The 19,175-nt window shown below is 38.1% G+C and overlaps 1 protein-coding gene across 1 annotated transcript in view; it reads left to right on the top strand.

Annotated features, from left to right (window-relative positions):
• The window catches only part of col7a1l (collagen type VII alpha 1-like), a 548,766-nt gene that overhangs the window by 466,060 nt on the left and 63,531 nt on the right, over nucleotides 1-19,175 (top strand). Inside the window, exons 97-99 of the mRNA XM_051929632.1 lie at nucleotides 4,004-4,057; nucleotides 5,273-5,326; nucleotides 9,895-9,957. Of these exons, the coding sequence (XP_051785592.1) occupies nucleotides 4,004-4,057; nucleotides 5,273-5,326; nucleotides 9,895-9,957 (171 nt within the window). The remainder of the gene's footprint in view (nucleotides 1-4,003; nucleotides 4,058-5,272; nucleotides 5,327-9,894; nucleotides 9,958-19,175) is intronic.

The following is a 19,175-nucleotide window of genomic DNA, read 5'->3' on the forward strand; positions in this document are numbered from 1 at the left end:
AAAAGTGCCTCCTCTCTTGATCTTTCTCCTGCACATGTGGGCTCCCTTCTGGGATGATTCATTTGTGACACAATTCTAGTCCCCTCCTAGAAAGGGAGCAGAACAGGCTCTGAGTCGTCTTGTGTTTTTGTCTCTTATCCCAGTACATGTCACCAGAGAAGTCAAAGCAAACTCTACATTAATTTATTGTTATTTTTAATTGCATGTGAAGGTAACTTTCAAAACTAATTATTTGTTCACCACAAAGAATCTTATGGAGAAGAATGAACTTTAATGGAGAATTAATTGGGTAGGGAGACTTCAGAATGATGAGAAGGCCAGTGTCAGAAGATCGCACTGGTGTACATCATCCTAGGAGTGTACAATTTCATTTTTGTTTTTAGGTAGTAACAACATCATAAAGATCTTTTCAGAAACATTGCAGTATTTGAATACTGTGCTCAAGAAAACGATTTTGAAAATCTGTGGCATTAATCCAAAATTTACTGCAGTGTAACCAAGATATTTTATGGTGACAGAGATATAGTCAAAAGAAACAACAAGTGCTGTAAGTCCTAAAAATCCTAACAGTAACCTGAAAGCCTAGTTGTGGTTATATAGAGAGCAATTACACAGTTTAAAAAAAACTGAGGTGCAAAAAAGAAAAGGCAGAAGAACCAATAAAAAAGATATACAGTAAAATCTAAAACAGAATTGATAGAGTGTAACTATTACACAAGAGTAATAATATTCATAAAATTATTGTGATTGTGATTTGCCTGGTAATTGCAATGGATAATGTTGTCATTCTAGTTAGCAGTGAATGGATTTATCCATCCATCCATCCATTCTCTTCCGCTTATCCGAGGTCGGGTCGCGGGGGCAGCAGCTTGAGCAGAGATGCCCAGACTTCCCTCTCCCCGGCCACTTCTTCTAGCTCTTCCGGGAGAATCCCGAGGCGTTCCCAGGCCAGCCGGGAGACATAGTCCCTCCAGCGTGTCCTGGGTCTTCCCCGGGGCCTCCTCCTGGTTGGACGTGCCTGGAACACCTCCCCAGGGAGGCATCCAGGAGGCATCCTGATCAGATGCCCAAGCCACCTCATCTGACTCCTCTCGATGCGGAGGAGCAGCGGCTCTACTCTGAGCCCCTCCCAGATGACTGAGCTTCTCACCCTATCTTTAAGGGAGAGCCCAGACACCCTGCGGAGGAAACTCATTTCAGCCGCTTGTATTCGCGATCTCGTTCTTTCGGTCACTACCCATAGCTCATGACCATAGGTGAGGGTAGGAACATAGATCGACCGGTAAATTGAGAGCTTTGCCTTATGGCTCAGCTCCTTTTTCACCACAACAGACCGATGCAGAGCCCGCATCACTGCGGATGCCGCACCGATCCGCCTGTCGATCTCACGCTCCATTCTTCCCTCACTCGTGAACAAGACCCCGAGATACTTGAACTCCTCCACTTGAGGCAGGATCTCGCTCCCAACCCTGAGAGGGCACTCCACCCTTCTCCGGCTGAAGACCATGGTCTCAGATTTGGAGGTGCTGATTCCCATCCCAGCCGCTTCACACTTAGCTGCGAACCGATCCAGAGAGAGCTGAAGATCACGGCCTGATGAAGCAAACAGGACAACATCATCTGCAAAAAGCAGTGACCCAATCCTGAGTCCACCAAACCGGACCCCCTCAACACCCTGGCTGCGCCTAGAAATTCTGTCCATAAAAGTTATGAACAGAATCGGTGACAAAGGGCAGCCCTGGCGGAGTCCAACTCTCACTGGAAACGGGTTCGACTTACTGCCGGCAATGCGGACCAAGCTCTGACACCGGTTGTACAGGGACCGAACCGCCCTTATCAGGGGGTCCGGTACTCCATACTCCCGGAGCACCCCCCACAGGATCCCCCGAGGAACATGGTCGAACGCCTTTTCCAAGTCCACAAAACACATGTAGACTGGTTGGGCGAACTCCCATGCACCCTCCAGGACTCTGCTAAGGGTGTAGAGCTGGTGAATGGATTTAGTTCTGTTACATATGGAGCAGGCCTTGAAATATTCTTTTACATTTTTATCTAAGGTATGGCATATAACTAGGTACTTACACTTCTGAATACCTGGATGTCATGATAACTCTGAGTCATTAAAAATTGTTTGATGTGAACGCATCAGGTAATAATAGTATATTTTGTATTTTGAATAGTATTCATAATTTAACAGCATTCACAGTAGAAAGAAATTTTTAAGCAGAATGAATTTGTTCAGCAGTAACACATTCTTATTCTTACGCGAACAAATCGTATCTGCCCACCCATGATATTTTTAAGAAAGTTTTGTAGACTTTATAAAGTATAGCTGCGAATATTTCAGGCTGTTTCACATTTTCATAACTGGCTTAACAGATGGTACTTCAACACTTTCTGGGCAATGTTTCTATTCATCCAATGCTAATTTATCCTCTACCTAATAATACTGTTCTGAAGACATCTACGAGGATTTACCTTCCCAGTATCCATAAACCACTGTGAGAACACAATCTTAACCACTATATTCGATGCATCGTCTTCTAATTCAAATAAGAAAAGAGAATGAGTATGTCGCAGAGCAACTGCAACTGTGAAGAGATTTTTAACTGAATAAATTCTTGTTTACTTTTTTCTAACCACACAGTGAATTATTGAATTGATCTGAGAAACCATTGTACAGAAATCCTTAATTAATTTTCTGTAATATTTTTTCAAAGTCAATAAATCCTTCAATTTATTTGAGTGAGTACAGCACTGCATATTCCAAAATGGGTTTTATGTATACTTAGCCCTTTATTAAACCAGAATTGCATTGCCAAAAAAGCTATTGCTAAGAAGATGATTTTTTTTCTTTACAAAAAATACCTGTGAACATTTTAGTTAAAATCCATGAACTACATGAACTGAATTTTCACTAGAGTGACAAACATAAGCTTTAGTTTTGAATACTTGGAAACCTGTCATTATTAAACAAAAAAAACAAAACATTATTAATTTCTTTGAAGAGAGATTTCTCATTATTTTTAGATGAAGTACAGAAAGAATACAGATAAGATACAAGATGCCATGTAAAAACAGCCTAAAGTATTCAGTAATGGAAGAAATAAATAAAACGAAGCACAGAAGAGAATTCACAGTATTACCAAATAGTACCAACTATTCAAAATACTTTAAACTTGCTGAAGATCCTGACAGGCTGCTTTACCTACACTCCCTTATTATATACTGTGTGCATGTATACTTGTAAGGGCGGCACGCTGGCGCAGTGGTAGCGCTGCTGCCTCGCAGTTAGGAGACCCGGGTTCGCTTCCCAGGTCCTCCCTGTGTGGAGTTTGCATGTTCTCCCCGTGTCTGCGTGGGTTTCCTCCCACAGTCCAAACACATGCAGGTTAGGTGCATTGGCGATTCTAAATTGGCCCTAGTGTGTGCTTGGTGTGTGGGTGTGTGCACCCTGCGGTGGGTTGGCGCCCTGCCTGGGGTTTGTTTCCTGCCTTGGCTGGGATTGGCTCCAGCGAACCCCCATGACCCTGTAGCTAGGATATAGCGGGTTGGATGATGGATGGATGTATACTTGAAAGTGACAATTCTAGTACCATATGGTCTTTCTTCCTATGATTCTGAACACTGGATGCTCCTGAGACAACAAACATGATATGGAGTGAAATAACAAATAGCTTGGTTTAATAATCCTTGGATGAAAACAAAAAAAAAATGTTTCAAATTTTGTTGTTTGGAATTTTAAAATGAAGGTTTTTCACAACCTCCAGAAGCATTTTAAATGATACAGTAAAACAAATGGTAATGAATATGACTTAAACATAAACAAAACTTTAAGGTCGACTTACTGACTTTAGTGATTACACTGTCCGTCAGCTCTGGTCAGGGTAACCATTGTTTGGACTTGTGCTTGAAACAGCTAAAGTCCTCATTTACAGATATAAAAACCTTTTTTAATTGCATGTCTCACTTTCTTATGTATTACTTGATATGGTCATTTTAGGGTGAAAGAGGAGATACTGGATTGGCTGGTGATCCTGGAGAAAAAGGAGAAAAGGTAATCAAATTTCCCCTTTCCTTTTTATTTCCATTACCATATACTCAAACAAATAAAATGTTTTAACCTTGCATTAAACAAATATTAATTTTTATCTTTAATTTATTAGTTAAAGGTTTGTGATACTTTTTTAAAAGATAAACCCAAATAATTAATGAAGCAAGTTCTGCTTCCAAAATTATACAAGATATCCTTTAAAAGAAAGGACTAAATATTGGTTTGATTTATGTTTAAATTGCAGTTGTAAAGGTAGGGGAATAAATGATGTAGCGATGAACAGCGCTTTATGAAAAATAATTCTGCCTCTTTATTTTTTTTTAACTTTGCATTTAATCCTATAGACTGGATTACACGTTGTCATAAATGTGCTAAACTGAGCTTGTTTCTTGTGAGCACTTATATTTTTGGTCAGTTATTTACAGTTTAAAACACAACTCATTATCTAATGTAGTATTACATTTAAGATCACGTCTAGAAAGCCATAATCCAGATGTGATAACTAAACATAAAATTATTTTTATCTCTTAAGCATGTTTTTGTGTGGTATTCAAAATTTAAATGGGTATTTAATTTTTCAAAAATACAAATCTAAATTGCCCTGCAATATACCAGTGCCCCACTCTGGGAATGATAATAATCCTAGTTTGCACACATAATTTATCAAAACTGGCTTGACCTCATGGTCCTTAATCTGACCAGAATAATTAATAATTAAAAGAGGTGGAATTATGTTGTTTTGTTCTTCAATTGTTATACCCGGGAGCAGAAATTTATTTACAAAAAATACTGTAGTTGATTTTTTAAAATTTATCTGTCTAATTCAATTTTAATAATAATACTTTGATTTATAATAGGTTATAACCATGATAGTCCCAAACATATACACTATATCAAAATATACTCTAAATAAAATTTAACATATTTAAAATTCTTATTACAACATAAATGTAACTATGACAGGTATCTGTCATGTCATTAATGTCTTTAAACAATCATCCCCAGCAAACTGAATAATATATTTCATAATACAAGTCAACCTATAGAAATAACTAAAGCTTAAATAAAATAAGGTAAGCATTAGTGTTGCTTTACTGATAATAAGAAATTTTACTTTCATCACTGCCTACTTGTCCAACAGATTATGTTTGAACATCATTGACAAACCAGTTTTAAACCCAGGCTTTTTGTGCCAATACACTTTATGCTTGCCTTTAGGGATTTCGAGGATTACCTGGCCGCATGGGAGCTCCTGGACTGGATGGAATAAAAGTAAGTTTTAAAACTTATGCTGGTCTATGGAGAAATATGGAGAGGCGTGTTTGTTTGTTTCTACTTTTATCAGTGTCTCTTTGCAATCTGCATATACAAGTTTGTTGTGATATAAAAGCTTTTTGATAAATTAACATATTGTACCATAAATGCACTTTCCATAGGCAGACTGTTATACATATAAAATAGTTGAAGGAAATAAACAAAGCTATGGATGGAAAGGTACCAGGTTGTTCTCTGTGCTTTATATGTTCCCAGTCACACATTCTACAAAGGACAAAGAATGGGCCTGCCTCTTTATGAGAGAGCATCTAAACCAAAAACAAAAAACAAAGCCTTAGTTGAAAAATCTTTGCCAAGAATTCAAAGGTATGTTCTAACAGCACAGATTCCTAAATCAAAATGAATTCTGAGGAAAATTATATGTTTTCCCTTGATGTCCCAAAACCAGAATTTAGCACTCTTCTGCAACACCATCTTAAATAGGTACACTGCTTAGTGACGTAATGCAGAAAATGGTATTAGTTGTGCGATAGCAGCCAAACTAATGATGATAAACAATATGTCTAAGTCAGTGAAAAGCATCACAAAAAGCTGGAAGACAGTAAAAATTAATAATAAAGTAAAATTTGTTAAACCAGTACTAATATTCACAACACTCAGTTGTTTCTTTGAAGGGAGTTAAACAATGGTTAATCTTCAAAGGTTAGGTTTCACCCATCTTTGTATGTGGCTCTTAAAAGCAACAAGACTACATCTTTTAAAGATGTTCAAATAATGTCTTCTGTAGTTGATCTTGATAAATACATTTTGTTTTCTGAGTTATTAAAGAAAGAACTTATTATTTTAATGTTGATGAACTAAACCATATGTCAGTCTTACTAAGGAAAGTTGTTTACTTCTCATTGTATTATTGTGCTATTTCCCTCTACTTACCCTTTACCTATTTTCTTCAGGGATAAGTGAACTCGTCAGGTTTGTTATCGGGTTGGTCTACTGTTGCACCTTAGGATTAACACACACACACATAGATATACGCATGCACAAAGAAACTAACCACAAACATACCATATGCAAGACGTATACACATGCACTTTATTTCCTGGCAATTTAACCCACACAAGTACCGTATAAATAGCACATGCTCATTCCGCTTACCCTAGTACTCCAAGAGACGTACTTCTCATAGGCACGAATAACGTACCATGTCTTAGATATACAGTATCTCAAACCTAAATACTACTTTTGATCTCCAAGAATATATTCGAACGTACAAAGGCTCAACATCCTTGGCTATAGGCCATTTATCAGCCAATGAATGTCTTACTTTAATGCACTGTTTATTATTGGACAGAGCTCTTCATCCTCAGCTCGATAAACCTTGCAGCTTAGATCATATGGCACTTCCTCACTGCCCCAGGTGCTCTAAAAAATGTGCCTTATTACTTCAGACACTCTAGATATGAAGACAAAGTATACAAAGTTAAAAGCCATGGTATTTATTAAAGAACAATAATACCAGTAGAGAAAAGCATAAAAGAAAATGTGGATAGCAAAGTCTGGATATATAGTCTTTAGAAAAAGAAAAGTTAAAGATGTCAAAGATGAATGTCCCAGGGCGACATTGATTTAGCAATCAATATTCGTGAAATGTTTTAGCTGACGATCATCAACAGTTGTATGTTGCTGGTACCCTCTCATGATTTCTCTCTGTCTTCTCCTCTTGACATTGCTCTTGCCCTCTTCTGACATTGCTGCTCAGGCGAGTCATATTTATTATAAAATTCCATGCTTGAATTTTGCAACACATGATTATTACATACACCAGAATGGCTGGCTGTCAACATGATGGATGAATTTGCTCAAACTCTACAATCTGTTTGAGTATGTCCACTTCCCAAACAATTAAGTTTTTGATGTTTTAAGAATTTTCCTGTCCCAACCTTTAAAATGATACATTTTCTTAACTGTCCTTGTAAGATTAAGTTCATTTTTGTTTGTGTGTGCAAAAATAAAATCTCTATATATATTGTGACGAGCGGTCGGGTCCCATGCCCGGCCGGGACGTCCCTGCTGCTTATGTTCTGGGGGATCAACCATGGGCAGCTCAATACCTTCCTTGGTGGAGGTATTGGTGGCAGCCTCCCTGGCCGATGGTGATTCACCAACCTTCCGCAGGACTCCATAGGAGATGGAGTCCTCCACAGCCTGGTTGGGTCCCAAGGTGGCCGCTAGGGGGGGCTGTCTGGATTCAACAGACGGGCTGGACGAGTCTTCAGGCCCACCCGGAAGTGCAATTGGGACCAGGTGGTCAAACACCTGGAACACTTCCGGGTGGGCTATAAAAGGGGCCAGCCACCAACACTTGAGAGCCAGAGTCGGGAGGAGGAGGACTAAGCTTGAGGAGGAGTGGTGGTAAAAGAGAAAAAGTTGTGTTTTGGTTCTTGTTGTGCTTTGGGACTGTGTATTGCCTGTGGGTCACGGGGAAGACGTGAACCCACGGGTGAAGAAAAAATAAAGTCTTTGGTTGTTTCATACATGCCTCCGTGTCTATCTGTGTTGGGTCAGGTGCGTATATAGCGCCTTTGTTACAATATATAAAATCCAACATCTGTCTGTGGGTTTGTCTGCTTTTCACAAGAGAACTACTTAACGGATTTAGATCGGGTTTTTTTCTATAATTTGCTTGAACATTCTGGTTGATTTTGTGACTTCTCTCATTACGGTAAGTATCATGGTTTGCTTGCGGTACCAATTTATTTGCATGAATCCGAGATAGATGCAGAAGGCTAAGGTGGGGTCCTCCTCACTCATGTGCCAGCCTCGAGACGTATTTTACATCCACTTAGCTAGTGAATGAGAGAACTACTTAACAGATTTAGATCAGGCTTTTTCCTAGAATTTGCTTGAACATTTTGGTTGATTTTGCGACTTCTCTCATTGCACTAAGAATCATAGTTCGCTTTCAGGAGCAATATATTTGCGCTAATCAGAGACAGAGGCTGCAGGCCGAGGGGAGGGGGAAGCATGACGTCAGGAGTAGGGAGCCGGGCAGGACCCTCCTCGCTGTCCTGTTTCAGTAAACATTTTATTAGTTAAAAATGTAAATTTTTAAACTAAACTATATTTTTTAAACATAACTAAAAATTGCAGAACAGAGCTTACAAAAAAAAAGTTTTTAGTGTAATATTGTACCTAAAAGCAATACAATATGATATTAGATCTGTGTAAAAAAAAAAAACACACAATAAAAGATTGTATTGGTTCCTCACAAGATTTGGGGAGGCACAGTGGTAGTGCTGCTGCCTCACAGTAAGGAGACCTGTGTTCGCTTCCCTGGTCTTCCCTGCGTGGAGTTTGCATGTTCTCCCCGTGTCTGTGTGGGTTTCCTCCGGGTGCTCCGGTTTCCTCCCACAGTCCAAAGACATGCAGGTTAGGTGCATTGGTTATCCTATTATTGTCCCTAGTGTGTGCTTGGTGTGCAGGTGTGTGTGCCCTGCGGTGGGCTGATGCCCTGCCCAGGGATTTGTTCCTGCCTTGCGCCCTGTGCTGGCTGGGATTGGCTCCAGCAGACCCCCGTGTCCCTGTATTAGGATATAGCGAGTTGGAGAATGACTGACTGACTGACTGACTCACAAGATTTTGGCACATGTGTAATGGATGATCTCCCGATCAAAATGCATGCCAGCTATATTAACACACTCATGCTGGATAGTGGACTGTCTGTCATTTGTAATAGCTTCTACCAGGGGTGTGCTTCCCAAAAGCAATATAATGCCAATCATTAATATTGTAACCTCCATCTTAATGTTAGTCTTTCTCAAAATCTACTGTAAAAAAAGTAGCATGTTAAATTCTTCTGACTCTTATGTGCTCCCTGACCCACTCATTAATAAAACTTTCTCTTTTTTTTTTTGTAAAGCGTTCTTCACTGATTCATTAACCTTCAAGTGCTTCTTAAACTGGCTATGTCTTACACTGACCATAGCGACAGATAATCAGACCAATCTGATTTAAAAAAATTGAATTGCATTAAACCTTCTTTGACTGTCTGGCATTCATACAATTATATATTATTGTAAGATGTTGCTTTCTTTTGGTGGTTGTTAGAAGCATAGGAAACAGACAGATACTTCTCTCAGTAGCTTATTATTGCTTGCGCACTTTCACCTTTCAGCAAGTGAGTGGTTGGCTGAGAATGTACATATTCTTAGTGTGTCTCCCAGAACATCCTGAAAAGAACCACTAGCAAAACATCTTAAAAAACAGAGCTTATCTTTTAACAAAGAGCTGGAGTTCAAATGTCAACAAGGTGTAAGGCATTCGAGAAATCAGACTATGGCCTATTACAAACCATGTTTCATTAAATTAAATGTGAATGTCTCCTTATTTGTGCAATTTGTCAAAGTATTGATCAGATAGCCTTTAGTAGAATTAACAGTATTGTTATAAGTATTCAAAAACTATATGATGACATTTCCAAAATATATCTTTAAGTTATATCTTAAAGCAATGTCTTGTCGATATGTTACTAACAGCTCACGTTATCTTGATTTTATATTGTTTAGGGTGAAAAAGGTTCTCCTGGGGATCATGGAATTCCTGGAGTAGATGGGCCTCCTGGGATGAAGGTCAGCAAACCCATTAACTTCATGTTAACTGAACCTTTATGTTTGTCTATGTGGTTGCATACTTCCAAATAAATAATCGTACATGATATTCTCCTTTTTATTTGCAGATTTTTTTTTTAAATTAAGTTTTTAATTAAAAGATTTAACATATCTTCCGTGTCTATTGTATTTATGACTTGAATCCTACAGGAAAATGTATTACAGCTCTTATGTGTTGGAGTATAGCAAAAATCAGATTCTACCACCCAGACTTTTCTTCACTAAAAATTCAACTATAGCCCTAAATGCAGTATTCTTATTGACTCTTCCTGCACCTCTTAATATATGCCTCAATCCAAATACTGATGTACTTCCTATTATATTCTTTAATAACCATTAACTCTTCTCACAGTACTATTAACACTTTCCACAGCTGTTAGTAATTTAAAAATATCACATACCCCATTACCATATTTTCCTTAGTAGCTAAGCTGAGTTTAACCATTGGCCCAAAGCTCACTCTTGTCAACCACACATTTGTTTTCTATTTCTACCTAAACAATGACCAATTACACTGATTTACATAATTCACAGTACCACCTACCCATTTCACCTTTATCCCACAACTTCTGCCAATCCTAGGCACCCTTAAATTGATTTTACTTTCTTCTTCTTCCCAATTCTAACTTCTGTATCCACCTCTGGATTTTTAATTCCCTCCTATGCATTACCATCAGCCTTTACATTACCACAAACCCTAAAATAAGCAGCTACCCAAAAAATGGATCATTATACCCATATACAATACAATACAATACAATACAATACAATACAATTAGGCCATGCATCATGTAATACACATTCAGCAGTAAATCATGATGGCAAGTTTTGTTATTGGTTTGACCTGCTCCACCTACTGCAATTTAATAGTTAATGCTATCATCTCTGCAGTATATACAAATAAATTATTTGACAATCCTTTCCTTAGATGTATGGAAAACCATGGACTACAGACCCCTGGATTTACTCGACTGCTAACTGGACCCATCAGTATATGTACTATTCTTCATCTTTTTAATACCCACCTATGATGAAAAACCTTATCATCAAACTCTACAGTAGTGGAAGACTTGCAGACCTTCATGGTGGTCTTTGCAACTTGTCTGTTGGCTGGAAATCAATATTTCTTTAGAATAGTTATTATATTGCTGTGGAGGAGGACCCACAAAAAGTAGGTTGAAAACAGAGTACAAAATCCAGTCTGTACCATAATTTAGCACGTGTCCAGTGCGTTTTTGGCAATGTCTGCAAAGTACCTGTAAAACCAAAACTGTAATGTAGGGTGTGCTTGTAAGCTATTTAAGAACCCATAATAAAAACACATTAGGATAAAAATACAACAAAAGATGCAGAGAGACATTACAGCACATACAAAGGGTAAAATAACAAAGACCTGTCACATTAATTGGCTTACTTAGACAACAGGAGTCTCTTACTACCAGTGAGGTGGTTACTCCACTTATCCACTGTACAATGAAGCACTCCCTGCTCACCTTCCAAAACTAAACTCTGTGGTCACAATTCCGTTAACTCTGGCCATAATTCCGCCCGCCAATTGAACCTTTATCTAATCATATCTCTAAAGTCTAGACATGTCTGGAAAGCATTTCTGCATGTGACTACCTGTCACTTATTATTTAAATAAAGATTTCAAGTGAAAAAAATCACTGGACAAATTTCCTGTTACATGTAGCCATTTTCTTAGTTTTTGGTAGTATGATCCTGACTATGCCAGTTATAATGACAATCTTGATGATCTCAATCCTAAAGATGCATCAGAGACAGAAGCTCCATGAGGTTTTGACAATGCATGCCCTCAACATCTTCTGCTGGAATCGAGAAACAGGAGAGGGAGAATGATGGATTTCTGGGCTTTAGTGAGCAATATTCTATGTTGTCCTCCCCTAAAAACCTTTAAGACCTCAAGTGAGTTTCATTTTTCGGATTTGTGAAATCATATGCAAAACTAATTTGAGTTTTCTACAAATCAAAAATTGTTTCACTCATCACTGTTCTAGAGTCTTGAGTAACCTATAGTGCACCCTGCTGGTCACAAATGTTTTTGCTACCTGGATGTCATTCAAAATTGTCAAAGGAACCACTCACAAAATACATGGAACAGAGCAAAAGATACATAGATACACAGAAACTAAGTAGGTAACAATATTAACATAAACATTAGAATCAAAATTAAGCAAGAATTTGAATCCTGAAACATAACATAAGCCTAAGTTTCTTTGAATACATCTCCATCACGACTGTAATCAGGCAGTGTTTCACAAAAGCCCCTCCAATCCCCCCAACATTATGAACAGTCTCTTACTGCCTGCTATTAGCTTAGCCACTTGAAAACTGGATTTAAATGACATTTCTTTAGTTGCAGCTGCCTTAGAAAAACATTTTGCTGAGTTGTCAGCCCATGTTTCAGTTTTGAGATTTATTCTGTTTTCATCCAGCCTGTCAAATGGCTGTATTTGGTTTTATACTGAAATCTATATTGGCATTGCGGGTTGTATTCATTGAGCACAACCACTGACTCTTGACAGCTGAAACAAACGGCCATGTACTGTATTTGCACTACACAAAGACAAAATGATTGTTCCACTGTTCACTGAGTAAACTTTTCTTGTCTTTGACAAGGTGAAAAGGCAGTCTGGGATAGAAAGCCTGGATTTGTAGCAATACATCCATCCATCCATCCATCCATTTTCCAACCCGCTGAATCCGAACACAAGGTCACGGGGGTCTGCCGGAGCCAATCCCAGCCAACACAGGGCACTGGGTTATTGGTAAATGTTTAAGACCATTTGTACAGTAGTTCTTGGAGCCAAACGTTTGATTTGCTGTTATGTCCCCAGTGCTGTAAGCCTATTAATTAAAGTACCATGTTATCTTTTTTTTACAGTGTCACTGTTAACAGGCAATAGTCAAATAAAGTCATAACTGTGGCAACCTAGGCCAACTGGCCCTCCCATCATCCATTTTACAATACATAATATGTGTTGAGTAGATGAAATGCTTTCATCCTCAGATTCCGTTAATCTCAATATCTCTGGTCTCACTTCCCATACACAGTAATACCAAGTTGGCAACTTAAGAGAAGCAGAATATGTGTCATGTTACAGGCACAAGCATAGATACTGCAAAAATATGGCCATGGGCCAAGCAAATAATGTTCCAAAATGTCAGTGTCAATTCAAAAAAACACAAATGGACATCAGTAGAACACAAATATACTAATTTAAAAAGTTTTAAAAATATACTGTATATGTACACAAAATGTACAAAAATGAATATTAGGCAAGGTTTGTGACAGAAATTGCAGAGAAATCAACAGTTACTGCCTGAAGCAGAACTGCCATGATTTATCCTATGTTCTTTTATTTTTGATTTACATATTTTATAAACACTTTTTTACATCTTCTGCCATTTTATTTTGAGTTTCCCGAGTACAGCCAAATTGTTGCCAGTTGCCATGTCGTTTGCAGTCAAAAGATCTGCGTCATGTTTCATCTGATGTTACTTACAGCCATCTCTATTTAAGGCACAGTTGTGATATACTTGCTCTCCTATTGGGATGAAACAAATTCTCATATTTTATTTTGAATTAGGGACTTAGACATGTCAGTGTGGATGTTCAAATTTTGGTAACGTTTATCCATCCATCCATTATCCAACCCGCTACAGTATATCCTAACTACAGGGTCACGGGGTTCTGCTGGAGCCAATCCCAGCCAACACAGGGTGCAAGGCAGGAAACAAACCCCGGGCAGGGCGCCAGCCCACCGCAGGGTGCGCACACACACACACACACACACACACACACTAGGGACAATTTAGAATCACCAATGCACCTAACCTGCATGTCTTTGGACTGTGGGAGGAAACCAGAGTACCTGGAGGAAACCTGCAAACTCCATACAGGGAGGATCCAGGAAGTGAACCTGGGTCTCCTAACTGCGAGGCAGCACCGCTACCCACTGCGTCACCATGCCGCATGTTTATTTCAACTATAACTTTTATTCTTCCTTTTGGTAACAGCTTTCGGTTTACTGTTACTGTTTTTTTTAACCTTGACTGGGCATTAAAAATACATTATGAATTATGTTCATAAACCTTGCATAACAATACCCAGCATATAAGACTGGCAAAAAAGAAGCATTTATGGCCTCTCTGGAGATATTCACAAAATTGGCGTTAAATTGTCATGAAATGGTTAAAACTGATATGCTTTATCAAAATTCAAAGTCTGAAACTTGAAAAAGATCTACTTCCAGGTGGAAAGTGATCCCACGTACAGGGTCAAAGCAACACTAGAGCTTGTTCAGAATAAACAAAGGGAGTCTAGTGAAGTTCTAACATTATCCCCATTGAGAATTTGATCACAATTGGAAAATAGTGGTTCAAAAGCACTAGCCTGGAAATATTAATGAACTGAATCAAATCTGTCAATAGGAATTGGTGAGAATCACTCATAACCAGTATGTGATGCTGACAGATTGTTTCCCCAAAATAAATAAGCAAAAACACTGAATAACAGGGGAAAGTAGATTAGTTCACAACAGGAAGACACATATCCCATTAGGATTCACTTACATTTTTTTAAACATTTAAGAAATAAGTCACTTAGTGTTACTTTAATCATCCAGATGGCCTGTTAATCATTCTACTGACCTGCTATAATCTACTTTTCACAGGAATTACAAGAAAGACACCTACTGTTACCAGACATAAACATCCATATCTGGTAAACCGAATTAAGTTTTAGAAATTACTTATGCAAGTTGCATTTTTCTATTTTATACTTCAGGATATTTGCTGACAAGCTACTAATGTTTCTTTTTATTTCCTTTGGCATGTTACTTTGCAGCAAAAAAAAAAAATATATATATCAGGTTAGCGGTCCAGCAATATATGAAAACCTTTAAAAAGTCTGAACATTTTTGGACAACATTGTATACATAGCCAAGAACTGATACATAATGTATAATCGGTTAGATCCTGATAGATCCTTTTAATAAATCTGATCCAGTTCTACCCAGAAAAAAACTTCAACATTTAATAAATATTTCTATGGCCCGTAGAGGGTATTCTCAAACACAAACAAAATAAAACAATTACACTGAGAGGTACAAAAATTGTTTTTTGCTTTAAAAGGAGAACATATGGACAAGTGTTAAAGTAAGGATCAAACATAAAGCACTAAACAAAACAGAAAAACAAATAACCTATGCCCTGAAGAATTTTCTTAAACAGGTTAATGCCCCTGGCTAGGCCATGGGGTGCCCACAACATTCACCCATAATATCCTCCAACCACACTTTTACATCTCCCATACATACTTCTTTCACCATCTCTGACATTTCTTCTTCCCACCAGCTGAGCTCTTCCTGATACTTGTGAATTTCTAACCTCACGGTCCTTCTGGTCTGAAGTTTCCATTACTAGTCCTGGGGTGTCTTTCAAGGCCCTTAAAATTTCTTTGGGGTCAGAGGCTAGACTCTATTCAAGCCATAGACACAGGCAATAGTGCTCCACGCAGTAGTTCCTCTTGTCCCAGCAACCCTGGAACTAAAACCCCTTTGGTGAATTTCAGCAGGTTTCACTCACTCTGCACTCAAGAAATCATTACAGTTCATTGTTCAACAATGGCACAATCCTGTTGTGGTACGCCCACGTTCATTTGACTAACGGCAGAGTGCTATGCTGTGTGCTTTTGAAATACTCATAAGCCATCGCAAATGTTTTGCTTCAGCTTCTACACATTGTGGCTACTGCATAATTTTCAAATTCCGTTTACTTTTTGGTTTACCCTTATATTATTGTTGCTTTGCATGGATATCATGAAACGAAAGACATACTGATGTAGAAGTCAATTTAAAGTCTCCAGTCCACTGAATAGTCAGGCCTTTAAAATAAAGAAGGAAACTGGATTACCTGGAAGAAAACCAGTGAGGCAAAATGTAATAATTCTACATAGACATTGCCAAAGATTACATCTTGCCTGAAGAAGGGGCCTGAATTGCCTCGAAAGCTTGCATATTGTAATCTTTTTAGTTAGCCAATAAAAGGTGTCATTTTGCTTGACATCTCACTACATTCATAATGGCTAACATGGTACAACACCCTAGTACTACAGATCCCTATAGTAACACCTTTTCTAAATAAATATAAAGTTGTATATTATAACACTACAGTATTTTTCATTGTCTGTAGATCTTAGGTCCACATTCTCCATATAACAGTGGTGATACCATATAATTCACATGCTCTAATAGGGTCCAGCAAGGCAACAAATGGTAACACACTATAATAGTAACAATGGTAACAAACAAAGATGCATAATTATGCACAAATGAATAAAAAAGGGGAGTGCTGCTACAGTTACAGTTAGTAATACTAATGTCCATGTATTGTGTAGTGTTGTTTGTCATTCAGATACCCTGTTCTCTAAAACATGTTAATCTTAAACCTTTTACCATAATCCTTATCTTAGTATCTTGCTATTGTAATTAAACAGAGTATACAATAAGTTTACTATATGTTAAGTAAGCTGAATAAAATGTGAATGTTGTCCCGTTGAAGCCATGGTAAACTAGACATGTGATGTGAAGCTGGTAGAAGGATGTGGTAAGCCTATACTTGGGCATATTTATAAAAATGTGCTTCATTTACTGTAGAATTCCAATCATAATGATTATAGGTATTTGTCCTAAAAGTACTTAATGCTAAGTAGTCGGGCCAAACACTGAATATGTTAGACTCACTAAACTTATCTTATGATGTGCAAAAATGTCTTTGCCAATAACACAAGAAGTAAAGAAATTCTAAAACACAAAATATTCCTTCAGATTGTTCAAGAAAAACACTAGGCCCAAATGTTTGCCTATTAAACACATCCTTGTTTATTTACTAACAAGAACCTGGCAAAACAAAAGCTTCTTAATAAAAGGAGCAAGGTGAAAAGAACTTTCATATGATATAGTAGCAATTATGATAATTATACTGTTTTCTTAAAAATTATGTAGAGAGTATATGTTGTGGGACTATCTAAAGTACACTGAATTGAACTACAATGACAAAAGAATAAGGTTTCTTGATGTTTACTGTGATATTACAGAGTAGGAGTACCATTTTACGAAATTTATGAAAGTACAACAAACAAAACACGTCAATTTATACATCAACAATTCCAATGTTATGTGTGTGCCAAGCAAAATATGTGTATGATCTACTCTGGCCTTAATTATATTGGTGAGTGACCGTTGTCATGCTAGAATTAGCAAGGTTCAAGAGGGCCTCAGAAGAAAGACTGATAATATTCCCGTATTAGAATGGATTACAAAAATTTGCTAATGGAAATTAAAGTTAATCACTTGATGTAGTACATTCTGGGGCAGAGCCTTCTTTATATAGATTTCCAGTGATTGTGAATTTTCTTAAAACATAATTTAAGAAACTTAACAAATGAGCGGAGTCCATCCAGAGCATCAGGTTCGTTTGTTTAGCTAATAGCTAAGCCATCCTAATATCTCCCATCCTAATATGTCATCTAGATGCTTCTTAAAGGTTGTCAAGGTTTCTGCTTCAACCACATGCCATGGTAGTTTGCACCAGGTTTCCATGACTCTTTGCATAATGAAATGTTTCCTGGCTCCTAAGTGTACTTTCTCTTTATTTCCACTGGTGTACTTGAGAACAAGATTTACCACAAAGTTTTAAGAATTCTGCAGTATCTACTTTATCAATGCGTTTACAAATTTTAAAGAGGCCTTATTTATAAAGTTTGCCTATGCACAAACAGATTTACGAAATGTGTGCACGCAACTTCCCACACAACGTTGAGTTTTATAAAAAAAAACAATATTTACACAACATTTTATAGAAACTGTGAAATGTAGGCAAGCAAGCTAAATGACAACTTACACCATTATGACAACTTGAGCCATTATTATAATGTCCATTGACGTGACAAACATGTGACAAATCAAAACTGATGGAGTACAAACCATATTTTAGTTCTCTATGAAATGGGCCAATGCTGTATATTTGCACTGAAGAGCTTTTTAGTTTTTTTGTCAGTTAATATCTGCTATTTCTTGTCACTCCTCATAGAACTGGCCGATAGGTCACAAGCATTTCAGCCATACTTTACAGTTTTTGTATGGTATGGGCATGTAAACATAAGACATAACATCCATCCATCCATTATCCAACTCGCTATATCCTAACTACAGGGTCACGGGGGTCTGCTGGAGCCAATCCCAGCCAACACAGGGCACAAGGCAGGAAACAAACCCCGGGCAGGGTGCCAGCCCACCACAGGGCGCACACACACACACACACACACACACACACCCACCCACACACCAAGCACACACTAGGGACAAGTTAGAATCGCCAATACACCTAACCCACGCGGACTCGGGGTTTAACATACAAACTCCACACAGGGAGGAGACCCAGGAAATGAACCTGGGTCTCCTAACTGCGAGGCAGCAGAGCTACCCACTGCGCCACCATGCTGCCCAAGACATAACATGTTTTGCCAAAATAAAAATGCAATTTGCAGCAGTGTCTGTTTCTTCTAAAGTAATCAGAGCAATTTACTGAACTATTGCAATAAGGGCACCTAGTGAGAATGAAACTGATTTTGATAACTGTGAGCAATTACAATTCATTAATGCACAAGTAATCTGCCATGCCAAGATGTGTCTGATAAAAGCCATGTCCCTGTGGCCTGAGACAACCCACAATTCATTTATTTAGAGGCAAAGTAGCTTTAGCAAATGTGTTGATACTGTACATGGTGAATGGCTTATTGGTAAGGTAACTGGCTGGACTCTCAGTGTTTCATATGTCCTGTACTATTCATTTTAACAGCAATCACGCCATTACATGAGTCAGGTGATAGTAGCTACCCACTCAAATGCTAGTGCCTTACACCATTCCCAGATCTTCAGAACATAGAGGAGAAGCACTAAAACATTGAACGTAATCTTGTGGCTCTTAGTTGCACATCGCATCCAGATACTCTTGAATGCAGGTGGTGGGGTCATGATGTGCTAGGAGGGAAGCTTCTCTACCAACCAATGAAGTTCTGCAGTATTGTTATTGCATATGTATGAGGTAGCATGCTCTTATATGGATGTTTCAGGGTGGAATTTGAGGCACGGTCA

The sequence above is a fragment of the Erpetoichthys calabaricus genome, chromosome 1 (genome assembly GCF_900747795.2).
Source record: "Erpetoichthys calabaricus chromosome 1, fErpCal1.3, whole genome shotgun sequence".
In the NCBI taxonomy this organism is placed as follows: Eukaryota; Metazoa; Chordata; class Cladistia; order Polypteriformes; family Polypteridae; genus Erpetoichthys; species Erpetoichthys calabaricus.